Below are 12,441 nucleotides of genomic sequence, written 5' to 3' on the forward strand. Positions count from 1 at the left end.
CCATATTGCATTAGGGAGCAGGTGCAGGGTCTTTTCCCTGGCGTAGGAGACATTGCACTGGGGAGACGGGTAGGGAGCTGCCCTAAGGTGTGTGTGGGTGCATCCACATTGCATTAGGTGGGCAGTGGCAGGGAACTTGCCCGAGGGTTGGGGGGATGTTCGCATTGCACCGGGGAGCGGGGCAGGAGTGAGGGGTGCATCCACGTTGCAATGGGAAGGGGGATTGTAGCGGGGAGGCAGAGAGCTGTCTTGGGGTTGGATGCGGGGCATCCACATTGCAATGGGGAGTGGGGGACACAGAACTTACCCTGGGGCTGGAGAGATGTCTCCACTTTACTTTGGGGAAGGAGATGAGCTGTGAGGGTGCATCCACATTACACTGGGGGGTGGGGACTAGAGGCTTGTCAATGGGACAGAGGTGGTGCATCCACATTGCATTGGTGGGGGCAGCAGGAAACTTGCCCTGGAGTTGGGCGGGGCACATCCACATTGTATTGGGGAGGGAGGTGGGGGGGGATAGGGAGCTTGTTCTAAGGTGATGGGGGGTGCATCCACATTGCTTTAGGCTGGAGGGGCAGGGAAGTTGCCCCAGGGTTGGGGTGGGGATGTGTTCATGTTGCATTGGGCAGGGGCGCAGGAGTGGGAAGCGGGATGCATCCAGATTGCAGTGGGAAGGGGAATCCTGGTCGGGGACAGGGAGCTGTTCTGGGGTTGGAGATGGGGCATCCACATTGCACTGAGGAGTGGGGAGCAGGGAACTTCCCAATGCAATGTGAAAGCATGTCCACAGCTCCAGATTGAAGCAGATTAGGGCAGGGGGCCTGAGAAATTCCCATGGGGTGTGAAGGTGCGTCGACATTACGCTGGGGGGCGGGATGGGGCAGGAGACTTATCCTGGGATTGGGGAGGTGCATCTACATTGCATCGGTGGGGCAGCAGGGAACTTGCCCTGGGGTTGTGGGGGACACATCCGCATTGCATTGGGGAGGGGGGCACAGGGATCCTGCCCTGGGGTTTGGGGGGTGTACCCTCCTAGCACTCAGGGGGGACCCATCTGTATTTCAGCTGTATCCCCCCGGGGGGGGGAGTGGAGGCCTCCATCCTGCCCTTGGGCAGGGGTCTGCATTGCTGCATACATGTGTCCATGCTGCCCAGGGCAGGGCTTTGGAGTCCTGGTTCTGTCCCCCTGATGAAGAGATGGTGGGGTGCTTCTGCCAGACAGTAGGAGGAGGGACCAAGGAGTGGGTATCTGGGAGGGAGAGGAGGGGAGAAATGCTCTCCATGCTAGGGGTCCACGCTGCACCATGGGAAAGAGCAGTTGCATTGCCCTGGCGAGGGGAGATTCAAAGACCATCACGCTGCAGTGGGGGGCATCTAAGTCCCAGATGTGTTGCCACAGGGGGCTTATGTATGGTGCCCTGGAAGAGGGTGTGGAGGGAACGTATGCACACTGCACGCAGAGGGAATGGGATGGGGTCAGGGAGGGGGTACCCACATCTCCCTGCCCTTGGGTGACAGAGGCAGGGAAGGATTGGTGGGGGTGGTAATTCTGTGCTGCCCCAGGAAGGCACAGACCTGTGTGACTGCGGACTAGGGAAGGGAGGGAGAGGTAGGGGGACTCCACAGGTGCTCTTACCTGGGACAGTCCGAGCAAAGTGCTGCCGCCTTACTGGGGTCTGGTGCAGGAAGGGCAGGGGGTGACTTGGGGGTGGATGGACAGACAGACATGTGTGGGGAGGGCTGAGGTGCTGCTCCTGCCTGTTTTCCAGCCCCTGGGTCCCGTGTGCCCCCAACAAGTGCTTTTAGTGGGGAAGGAGTTTACAAGAGAGGGGACAGAGTGGGGGACTCCTGTAAGGGAGCGGGGCTGGGACACTCATTACTGTGTCCCATGGGGGCTGGGGGAGGCACCTGCCGGGTGGCCTCTGGTGACACAGGCCTCCAAGAGGCCTCCCCCCAACCAGCTTGTTCCCCCTGCCCAGGGGCTGGATTAGAACTGGTGCCACCCAGGAAGGACAGAGGGGCACTGCTGGGGCCTGACAGGGCTGGCAGTGGGATGCACCATGATGGGCTCTCTTTGGTCACAGTGGGGCTCTGCTGCTGCTGGTAAAGAGGGGTCCTGCACCCAATGTTGGGTGGAGGGGCTAGTCCTGGCTTCTTGAGGCACCAAGTCAGGGACCCCCTCCCCCCACCCCTTGCTTGGCACTCTCTGCCTCCCTAGGATTTCCTCCTTGGTGGATCATTTCTCCCTAGGGCTCAGACCCCCTGACATGCCAGCCAGTCCTGCTGTGCTGCAGTCCTTGCCGGGTGGGATTGGCTCCCTGAACTCTCCTGGGTCTGTGTGGAGGGGTTCTTGCCCATTGCTGGCTCTTCTTTGCTTTTGTGTTGTGTGAGCTGGGCACACAGAGGCTGCCAGCAGCATCCTGCTGAGCTCCTCCAAGACAGGTCCCTGTTGGAGGGGGGAATGGCGACTCTGACTGTCTCCTTCCATGGCCCCAGGGAACAGGTACCATGCACCCCATCCATCCATCCATCTCTGGGCAGCCACATGCCATGGACAGGAGTGATGAGATGCTTTTTTGCAGGCTCAGTTCATTGGGCCTTTGAAGTAGCCAGGGCGGAAGCTCTGACAGTCGGAGTGACCCAGGCGCTCTGGCTTGACAGCTGGGGAGGGGTGGGAGCTGGGCCCCTCGCAGGCAGGCTGGGATGGCCGTAGTGGCGGAGGGAGAGAGCTGGGGCCAGCTGGCGCCAGGAGAAGCAAGGTTCCTGCATTTGTGCTGACTCTCCACGAGTTGGGGGCGGCTGCACTGGTGCTTGCCAGGCAGACTGGGCGTGCAGGGAGGGGAGCGCCTGGCAGGACTCCTGTATCCTGAGCCTAGCAGGGTTGACGACTGTCTGGGGCTCAGACTGGCCCCCATCTGGGCCCAAGGCTTCAGCTGTGGCTGGGCCAAGCAGGAGTGGGCTTGCTGTCTGGAGCTGTGAACTAAGGTGTGCCCTGGCAATGCAGCAGAAGAGGGAGCAGTGTTGTCTGGGGGAGGTGGCAGTAATGGGGGCTGGCAGGACCCTGGCACAGGTGGTTAGGGGTGGTGTCCTTGGCCATATGTGGCACCCTGCGGGGTGTGGAGCAGCCATGTAGGGGGGGTGCTGTCTATGCCCATGGGCTGTGTGGCGGGAGGCATGCTGGCACTGGGGCTCCTGCAGTGTGTCATGGGGGGGGCTGGGATCCAGGCACATCCAGGGACCCCCAGGGCGATCAGCTCAATGCAGAACCCCCTACTCCAAGCTGGCCCCCACTCTGTCCCCACACCCAGGCTGGGATCGAGAGGGGCAGCTACACGCATGGGCTGACAATAGCCCCTTGTGAGTGGGAGCAAACCAGGGGGGCCCGGGAGGAGTGGTGGAGGCAGAGGTCTCTCTGCAGCCATGCTGGATGTGTGTGTCTGTCTCTGGCAGGGTGGCAGCTTCGGCTTGGTCTGCTGGTTTGGGGGGGCGGTTCCCGTGGCAGAGCCTGACCAGCTGTGCAGGCTGGTGGGGGGGGTGCCACTGTGGGCTGAGACGGTGGCGCCGGGCCCGGTGGGCGGAGGCCAGGCTGTGCTGTGCCGGGCTGGGCCACGCTGCCTGCCGGGCTGGGGAGGGCACTGGTGCGGGGTGGAAGCCATGCAGTGGGTCCTGGTGGGGGGTTACCATGCACGGTGGGGGTGTGCTGTGTGTCTCTCTGGGCAGGGGGCTGTGACAGGGCTGTGGGACGATCTGTTTTCTCTGTGTATCATTTCTACCACCCCCACGTGTGCCAGGCCGGGCCAGACCTGTCCCCCCTCTACAGCATTGGCAGTACCCCACAGTGGGACCAAAGCTCTTCAGCTCCCAGTGTGTCTGGTCCTGGCTGCTCAAGCCTTGAGGGTCTGGGGGTGGGGGGAGCAATCCTCCGGGCTCAGATGAGTTCCCATGGAGAGTGGGGGGGCTGGTCCCCCCCCTGGGGTGTGTAGGGAGGGATCCTTCCTGTGCCCGTTGCTGGAAGCAGTGCGTGAAGGGGCTGGAGGGCATCCCCTTTCTGGGGGGTGCAGCGGGGGTCTGTGCTTTTGCTGGAAGTAGGGCACTTTGGGGGTGCTCCATAGAATATGGGAGGATTGGTCTGGGTGGAAAGGGTGCTTGAGGGGGTCTAATAGGGCCCTGAGGGTGTGGGATGCTAGGGGTTTGCCCCCTGGAGGACTGGGATGTGGGGGGGCTGTGGATTAGGACAGGGATTGTGTCTGTCAGGGCCCTGAGGATTGTGGGATGCTGAGGGTATGATCCCTCCTAATTCTCTTCCTCATCTCGCCTGCAGCCGGACACAGACTCCTGCTCACCCGTCCGTCTCCATGAGGCCGGGCCCCCCAGACACTGACCTCTGAGCTCCCGGTTGTGACGCTTGTTGGGGAGGGGGCTCCTCTCCCCCACCCAGATCCCCTTCTTCGCTGCCACGCCGCAGCCATGGCCGACCCTATCATGGACCTGTTCGATGACCCCAACCTCTTCGGCCTGGACTCCCTGACAGATGAGGGCTTCAGCCAGACCCAGCCTGACCCCATCGAGGAAGCCCTGGGGCTGCCAGGGGAGCTGGATCCAGCCCAGCCAGTGCAGCCACCCCCATCAGAGCCTGCTGCACCTGAAGCTCTGCCTCTGCCCCCCGAGGCACCGCCAGATGCCGCCCCAGGTCCTGCCCCCCCTGACTTGTCTCAGCCTGAGCTCCCCCCTGAGCAGGATGTCCTGAGCCAGGGGAACCCCTTTATGGGGGTGTCCAGCACCCCCGCAGCATCCGCTCCTGAGGGGCAGGCGGCCTCAGCCAGGCAGCTCCCTCCAGCCATGTCCACAGCACCCGCACCCAAGATTGTCATCCTGAAGGCACCAGCGGGGGGCTCAGTGACAGGGGCTCACGTGGCTCAGATCCAGGCCCAGCCACTGGGTGCAGCCAATGGGGGCAAGGTGACCTTCGCCAAGGTGTTGACGGGCACCCCACTGCGCCCTGGCGTCTCCATCGTCTCTGGCAATACCGTGCTGGCCACCAAAGTGTCCCCATCCGGGACCACAGGCAGCCCTGCCACTGTACACCGCCTGGTCCAGCCTGGTCGGCCTGTCAAACAACTAGTGCTTCAGCCTGTCAAGAGCCCGGCGGGGGGCACCAGTGGAGCTCCCCTCAAGCCTGCCGTCACTCTGACCTCTGCCCCAGCCCAGGTGAGAGCTTTGAGGGGGTTGGGGAAGGCTGGTTGAACTGGCTCTGATACCCCAAGCTGGGGCAGGTGGATGTACATGGGCTGTGGGGTGGTAGCCATGGGGGTTCCCTGAGGCAGACATGCCTGACTGACCCCGCTGCGTGTCCTGTCTCTGCACACCTACTCAACACCCCCACCCCCCCGGTCTCTTTTTTCCACAGGGTGAATCAAAACGCATTACCCTGGTGCTGCAGCAGCCGCAGGGTGGGAGCGGCCCCCCTGGGCAGCGTCTCGTGGTGCTGGGCAGCCTGCCGGGGAAGATCGTGCTGCAGGGCAACCAGCTGGCTGCGCTCAGCCAGGCCAAGGGAGCACCAGGCCAGCCTGCCAAGGTGGTGACCATCCAGCTGCAGGTGCAGCAGCCTCAGGGGGGCGGGCAGCCTGGGGCCCCCCAGAAGATCCAGCTGCTGCAGCAGAGCCCTGCCCCCAGCACCACGGGGCAGCCACCACAGCCTCCCGTGGCTGTGTCCTCTGTGCAGCAGGCCCAGGTGGTTGGGAGCACAGGGCAGCGACTCACGGTGCCCCTGAAGGTTGTGCTGCAGCCCCAGGTAAATATCGGGCTGGGGCTCTGGGGAGCCCTATCTGTGATGCTTCTGGGGCAGAAGGGGTCGAAGTGGGTGCTTGGGGTTGGGGTGCTGCTGGTGGGGCAGGGGCCTGGGGATGCTGGGTGGGGGTGGGTGCTAGGGGTGCTGGATGGGGCATGACGGGTGTAGGGGCCGGGACCACGGGCCCAGGGGTTCTGTCCATGCTGCAACCCCTGTCCCGCTCTGCCGCAGGCTGGGTCCTCTCAGGGCGGCTTTTCGGGGCTGTCAGTGGTGAAGGTGCTGAGTAGCAGTGAGGTGGCAGCACTGTCAGGCCCTGGGACGCGGGGGGGCGCGGTGGAGGAGAGCCGCAAACTGGAGCACCAGAAGAAGCAGGAGAAGGCGAACCGCATTGTAGCCGAAGCCATTGCACGGGCACGGGCGCGGGGCGAGCAGAACATCCCCCGCGTGCTCAACGAGGACGAGCTGCCCAGCGTGCGACCCGAGGAGGAGGGCGAGCGCAAGCGGCGCCGTAAGGGCGCATCCGACCGTGGCGGCCCCAAGGAGGAGCGGCCCCGCAAGGGCAAGGGCTCTGGCAAGAGCAAGGGCCGCAGCAAGCCCAGGTGAACAGCCCTGGCCCAAGGGATGGGAGCTTCCCAACCTGGGGCCTTGTCCTTGGGCCCCAGACTGGGTGTGGCTCATGGGGAGGGGGCCCTCTGGGTTGGGGGTGGCCCCACAGGGGCTGACGCACTGGTAGCAGTGGGGGTTGGAGGGAAAAGCTTGTAATAGCCAAAGGGACTGGGCTGGGTGCTCTCTAGGCATGTCTGTGTCAAGTCTCTGCCCTATGCCCAGGGCATGCAGGATGGGTGTGTGAGGCTTCCCCACCCTCACGCTGCTCGTCTGTGTCCCTTCCTACCCCTTAGCACCATCACGCCAGTGGTGGGAAAAAAGCGCAAGCGCAATGCTTCCTCTGACAACTCGGATGCCGAGGTGATGCCAGCACAGTCCCCCCGTGAGGAGGAGGAGACCAGTGTCCAGGTGGGAGCCAGGCTGGGCTGGGAGGAGGGTGACCTTAAGGGCAGGGGACTCCTTGCTCTGCCAGCTGCCACAGTGCTGTGGTTCATGCCTCAGGGAGAGGAGCAGCTCTACATCCCTGCGTCTCTGCTACACCCCTGGCCTGGAGGGCAGGGGGTCTTTGCTCCCTGCCCCTTAGTGTGACCTCAACCCGTGTGTGTGTGTGTGTGTGTTTGGGGGGGTCTCTGTGCCTGTGGCCCTGGCGTGCACTGCCCCTGTCCGGTGAAGCCTGCCTCTGCTCTTCAGCTTCTCACCCCTGCCCCCTGTGCCTCCATCCTGCCCCCCCCCAGAAGCGACGCTCGAACCGGCAGGTGAAGCGGAAGAAGTACACAGAGGACCTGGACATCAAGATCACAGACGATGAGGAAGACGAGGAGCTGGATGTGACAGGGCCAGTGCGGCCTGAGCAGCCCCCCATGCCCCAGCCTCCTGCTCCAGAGCCTGAGCCCGAGGGCGAGACCCTGCCCTCCATGCAGTTCTTTGTGGTGAGCTGGGGTTGAGGGTGCAGCCCTGTCCTCAAGGTGTACCAGGGGTGGGGGGAAACACTGGGCCAGAGTGTGAAGGAGGCACAAAGAGTCCAGGAGGGGATCGGCCCCTGCATGGCGTGGGAGACCGGCCCTGCCAAGTCTTACTCCCAGTCCTGTGCTCCCTCCCCAGGAGAACCCCAGTGAGGAAGATGCTGCCATCGTCGACAAGGTCCTGGCCATGCGGGTGGCAAAGAAGGAGGTGAGTGGGGTGGGGTAGGGGGAGCCAGGGGCTGTCAGGCTTGGGGTGGAGGGAACAGGAAACACAGGGCTGGGCACTAGATCTGGTCTGACATGGGTGGTGAACAGGTTGGGGTGGTGGGGTGTACAGGCTTCGGGCTTCTGGGAGGGTCTGGGCCTGCTGCTGCGCTAACACTGCCTCCTCCCTGCAGCTGCCTTCAGGACAGTTCACAGAAACGGAGGAGTTCTTCGTCAAGTACAAGAATTAGTAGGTGTCCCTTTCCCCCTCTGGCTTGGGAACCAGTGTCCCCTGTGGATGTCATTGAGTGCAGGGGAGGGGAGTAGAGGGGCCTTGGCCAAGAACTGCAGCCCTTGGCAGGAATGTGCCTGTTCTCACTGGGAGCAGTCATGTTTCAGGGGTAATGGTGCCTCTGCTCCAACCCTATCACAAGGCTTATGTTGCGTTGATGCGAGGCCCTGACCCAGGCGGGGCCCAGGGTGTGGTAGGAGGAGTAGATGCTCAGGCGTCCTGATGACAGCAGGGACCAGCAGCCATCACCTGCTTCCTTGCTTGAAACCCCCAACCGTCCTCCTCCAGCAAGCCCCATACCCCAAGGAGCCCTGCCTCTTTGCGCTCCTGTTGGCAGCCCCACACTACAAGTGTCCCTGGCCTGCAGCCACTCCATCCCTGCGCTCCAGACACCACTTGGGGCCTTGCCTGGGGACCTTTTTCTCTTCCCAGCTTCCCCTATATAAAGGAGCTTTTGGTAGCCTTTCTCCCCTCAGCCGCCAGGCTCATTAGCAATGCCTGGTTGTGCTGGGGATGTTAACTATGTTAGCTAGCGCTCCTGCTCCCAAACCTGCCTGGAAGAAGTGCCTGGTCTTGGTTGAGTTGGAGTTTCTTGAAGCTTCACCCCAGAATCTCCCTGGGAAATGCTAGTTCCTGGCCCCTCCTCAGATCTCCCTCTCTGGTGGGAGGGAGCAGGTGTTGTCCTGTGAACGGGCCACCACCACTGCCTAGGTGGAGGGAGGAAGACAGGGTGCAGTGAGTATCTCCCTGGGTCTCTAACCTTCCCCCCCACCCCTCCTAGCTCATACCTGCACTGCGAATGGGCCACCATTGACCAGCTGGAGAAGGACAAGCGCATCCATCAGAAGCTGAAGCGCTTCAAGACCAAGATGACCCAGATGCGGCACTTCTTCCATGAGGTACTGATAGGGGTGGGGGCTGTAGGCCTCTGGGGTGGGATGATACTTGCTCCTTCTTACTTGCAGTGAGGGCAGATCTGGGCTCCATCTGCCTGACAAGAGTGGGGACCCAGAGCCTCTCCTTGCCCCTTATGCCGCCTCTCCTCCACCCTCAAGGATGAGGAGCCCTTTAATCCTGACTACGTGGAGGTTGACCGGATCTTGGATGAGTCCCACAGCATCGACAAAGACAACGGAGAGGTGGGCTGGGCCTGGCGCAAGGCAGGGAGGGGCAGAGGCTGCCTCTGTGGAGAAGGAGAGCTGGGGGCAAGTCCCGCTGGTCGGGATGGAAGGAGGCAGAGGCCACGACACTGCAGATGCTGCCAAGGTTTTTCCTGGGGTGTCCTCAAGTCTGGGGCATAGCTGGGGAGTGACCTGGCTCCACAGGGATCCCAGCCCAAAGCCCCTGGGTTTGGGAATTGGCCAAGCTGCTGTGGGGCAGCAAGGAGGGCACCATTGGGTGAGGGGCCAGTGCAGGGTCAGGAACCCTCCACGTGATGGTGCATCCATGTTTGTCTCCTCCCCACCAGCCGGTGATCTACTACCTAGTGAAGTGGTGCTCACTGCCGTATGAGGACAGCACTTGGGAGCTCAAGGAGGATGTGGACGAGGGCAAGGTCTGCGAGTTCAAGCGCATCCAGGCCCGGCACCCTGAGCTCAAGCGGGTGGTGAGTGGCCTCAGCCCCCTGCCCCTGAGCCCTGTCTCCTGGTGCCCACAGTCCCTCCACAATGGAGAGGAGTGTGCTGGGGGCAGGATGCTGAGAAGGGTCACTGTGGGGCTTCCCTGGTAGCACCAATGCTTACAATGCCTCCATTGGTCTGCCCCTGCTCAGGCCCGGCCCCAGGCTGGCTCCTGGAAGAAGCTGGAGCTCTCGCATGAGTACAAGAATCACAACCAGCTCCGTGAGTACCAGCTGGAGGGTGTCAACTGGCTGCTTTTCAACTGGTACAACAGGTGAGTGAGGGCAGCTTGCAGTCTGCTGCCCCATCTGCGGGGTCTCTGGGGATAGGGCAGCTCTAACCCCAGGAATGGCTCTGGGCAGAGCGAAGAGGAAGGGTACACGTGTGTGTGACTGTGTGTGTGCGTGTGTGAAGTTGGCCTGGGGGGTTACTAACCCCGTGCCCCCCTCCCCTCACCCACACAGGCAGAACTGCATCCTGGCAGATGAGATGGGCCTGGGCAAGACGATCCAGTCAATTGCCTTCCTGCAGGAGGTCTACAATGTGGGCATCCGCGGCCCCTTCCTGGTCATTGCACCACTCTCCACTATCACCAACTGGGAGCGGGAGTTCAACACCTGGACTGAGATGAACAGCATCGTCTACCATGGCAGCCTGGCATCCCGCCAGATGATCCAGCAGTATGAGATGTACTGCAAGGACTCCCGGGTATGGAGATGGGGAGATGTATGCCGTCAGGGCTCTAGGGTGCTGCTGGGGGCTGCTAGGGATGGGTATGCAGACCCCTGTGTTCTGGGCATCACTGTGGGTGTGGGGGGAGACCTGGGGTCTCTTTGGGCAGGCCAAGGCCTGACACCTCCCCGTCCACCCCCAGGGCCGTCTGATCCCTGGCGCGTACAAGTTTGACGCGCTGATCACGACCTTTGAGATGATCCTGTCAGACTGCCCTGAGCTGCGGGAAATCGAGTGGCGCTGCGTCATCATCGACGAGGCCCACCGCCTCAAAAACCGCAACTGCAAGCTGCTCGACAGCCTCAAGCACATGGACCTGGTGAGAGGCAGGGCACAAGCTGCACCCTCTGCCCCCCACGTGCACATATATGGGTGTGAAGGTGGGACCAAGGGCAATGTTGGCACCTGGTCACCACTGGGGGCTGCCTGTGCCTGGGGGAAGCAGTCTTGGGAGGGGGTTTGTGGGGCTTGGGCCCTGTCCTCAGGGGGGCTGTGTGGAGGGTGGGACCTGGCTTCTTTGTGAGGGATCAGCGGGGTCCACCCGCTCGCCTGACATGCTCTCTGCCCCCTACCCTGGGCAGGAACACAAGGTGCTGCTGACGGGCACACCCCTGCAGAACACGGTGGAGGAGCTGTTCAGCCTGTTGCACTTCCTGGAGCCCTCGCAGTTCCCCTCCGAGGCAGAATTCCTCAAGGACTTTGGTGACCTCAAGACCGAGGAGCAGGTGAGGAGGGTGGAGGGTTGCAGCCCCTCCCTCCCAGCTCAGCCCATGGCACTCCTGCAGCCTGCTTGCACCCTCTTGGCCTATGGCCTCTCATTCCTTCCCCACCCTGCTCTTCATGGCTTCCAACCCAAGAGACCACTCAACACAGCCCCTACCAGGACACCCCTGACCCAGCCTGGGCACCTTGTCCTGTTCCCCATGCCCCACAACTCTTGAGCTCCCTGTAGCTCCCCGCCCCACGCTCTGCACCCTGCCCTGCCCACAGGTGCAGAAGCTGCAGGCCATTCTGAAGCCTATGATGCTGCGGCGGCTGAAGGAGGATGTGGAGAAAAATCTGGCGCCCAAGCAAGAGACTATCATCGAGGTGGAGCTGACAAACATCCAGAAGAAGTATTACCGTGCCATCTTGGAAAAGAATTTCTCTTTCCTGTCCAAGGGGGCAGGGCACACCAACATGCCCAACCTGCTCAACACCATGATGGAGCTGCGCAAGTGCTGCAACCACCCCTACCTCATTAATGGTGCGCTCAGGGCATGGGGGAGAGGCTGAATAGATATGCCTGCCCCTCCTGACAGTGGGACAGGTCACAGGCTGCTCCTTTTGGGGCCATGTTGTAATTGTTAGTGCTGCTCAGTGGAGATGGGCCCATGGTTCTGTTCTGCTGCCCAGATCAGCTGGCATGTACTCGGGAGCTGGAACTCCCAGTCAGGGATGCTGTGGGAGCCCTCGGGCGAGGGTGTGGGACAGGAACTCGGTCTGGAGCTCTGCCCTTTGCAGTCTGGGCCACCCCCAACCCTGTGATGGAGGGAGGGAGTGGCTGAGCTAAAGTCCCTGCTGGGCACTAGGGAGTGCTGTGCCATTCTTCCGGGCATGGGTCTTGACAAGGCACGGGTGAGCCATGCTACAACCGCTGCCCCCTCTCCCACAGGCGCAGAGGAGAAGATCCTGGCAGAGTTCCGGGACTCCTGCCACCACCACGTGCCTCCCGACTTCCACCTGCAGGCCATGGTGCGCTCAGCCGGCAAGCTGGTGCTCATTGACAAGCTGCTGCCCAAGCTCAAGGCTGGTGGCCACAAGGTGCTCATCTTCTCCCAGATGGTGCGCTGCCTTGACATCCTGGAAGACTACCTCATCCAGAGGAGGTGAGGGCAGGGACTCGGGGCGGGGAGCCCCCCTGGGGCAGGGAAGCTGGAAGACATGGCCAGCCCAGGCACTGCCGCTGGGGCCTCATGCCAATGCCAATCCACCTGCAGGTACCTGTATGAGCGGATCGATGGGCGGGTGCGGGGCAACTTGCGGCAGGCGGCCATCGACCGCTTCAGCAAGCCTGACTCGGACCGCTTCGTGTTCCTGCTGTGCACACGGGCTGGCGGGCTGGGCATCAACCTCACTGCTGCTGACACCTGCATCATCTTCGACTCTGACTGGAACCCCCAGAACGATCTGCAGGTAAAGGGCACCCTGCCCTGGGCTGGGCCAGATGGGTGAGGAGCGGGGCAGGGCAAGGCAGGC

The 12,441-nt window shown here is 62.4% G+C and overlaps 1 protein-coding gene across 1 annotated transcript in view; it reads left to right on the forward strand.

The window, feature by feature from the left end:
- CHD8 (chromodomain helicase DNA binding protein 8) overlaps positions 1–12,441 on the forward strand; it is a 23,278-nt gene that overhangs the window by 1,080 nt on the left and 9,757 nt on the right. The window contains 17 exon segments of the mRNA XM_025191164.1: positions 4,322–5,208; positions 5,408–5,791; positions 6,020–6,387; positions 6,688–6,802; positions 7,129–7,323; positions 7,496–7,564; positions 7,755–7,810; positions 8,634–8,751; positions 8,908–8,991; positions 9,321–9,458; positions 9,624–9,745; positions 9,936–10,179; positions 10,346–10,522; positions 10,785–10,928; positions 11,194–11,449; positions 11,858–12,071; positions 12,183–12,378. Coding sequence (XP_025046949.1) covers positions 4,468–5,208; positions 5,408–5,791; positions 6,020–6,387; positions 6,688–6,802; positions 7,129–7,323; positions 7,496–7,564; positions 7,755–7,810; positions 8,634–8,751; positions 8,908–8,991; positions 9,321–9,458; positions 9,624–9,745; positions 9,936–10,179; positions 10,346–10,522; positions 10,785–10,928; positions 11,194–11,449; positions 11,858–12,071; positions 12,183–12,378 — 3,621 coding nt within the window. The 5' untranslated portion in view covers positions 4,322–4,467.

This window comes from Alligator sinensis, unplaced genomic scaffold, assembly GCF_000455745.1.
Source record: "Alligator sinensis unplaced genomic scaffold, ASM45574v1 scaffold955_1, whole genome shotgun sequence".
Lineage (NCBI taxonomy): Eukaryota > Metazoa > Chordata > Crocodylia > Alligatoridae > Alligator > Alligator sinensis.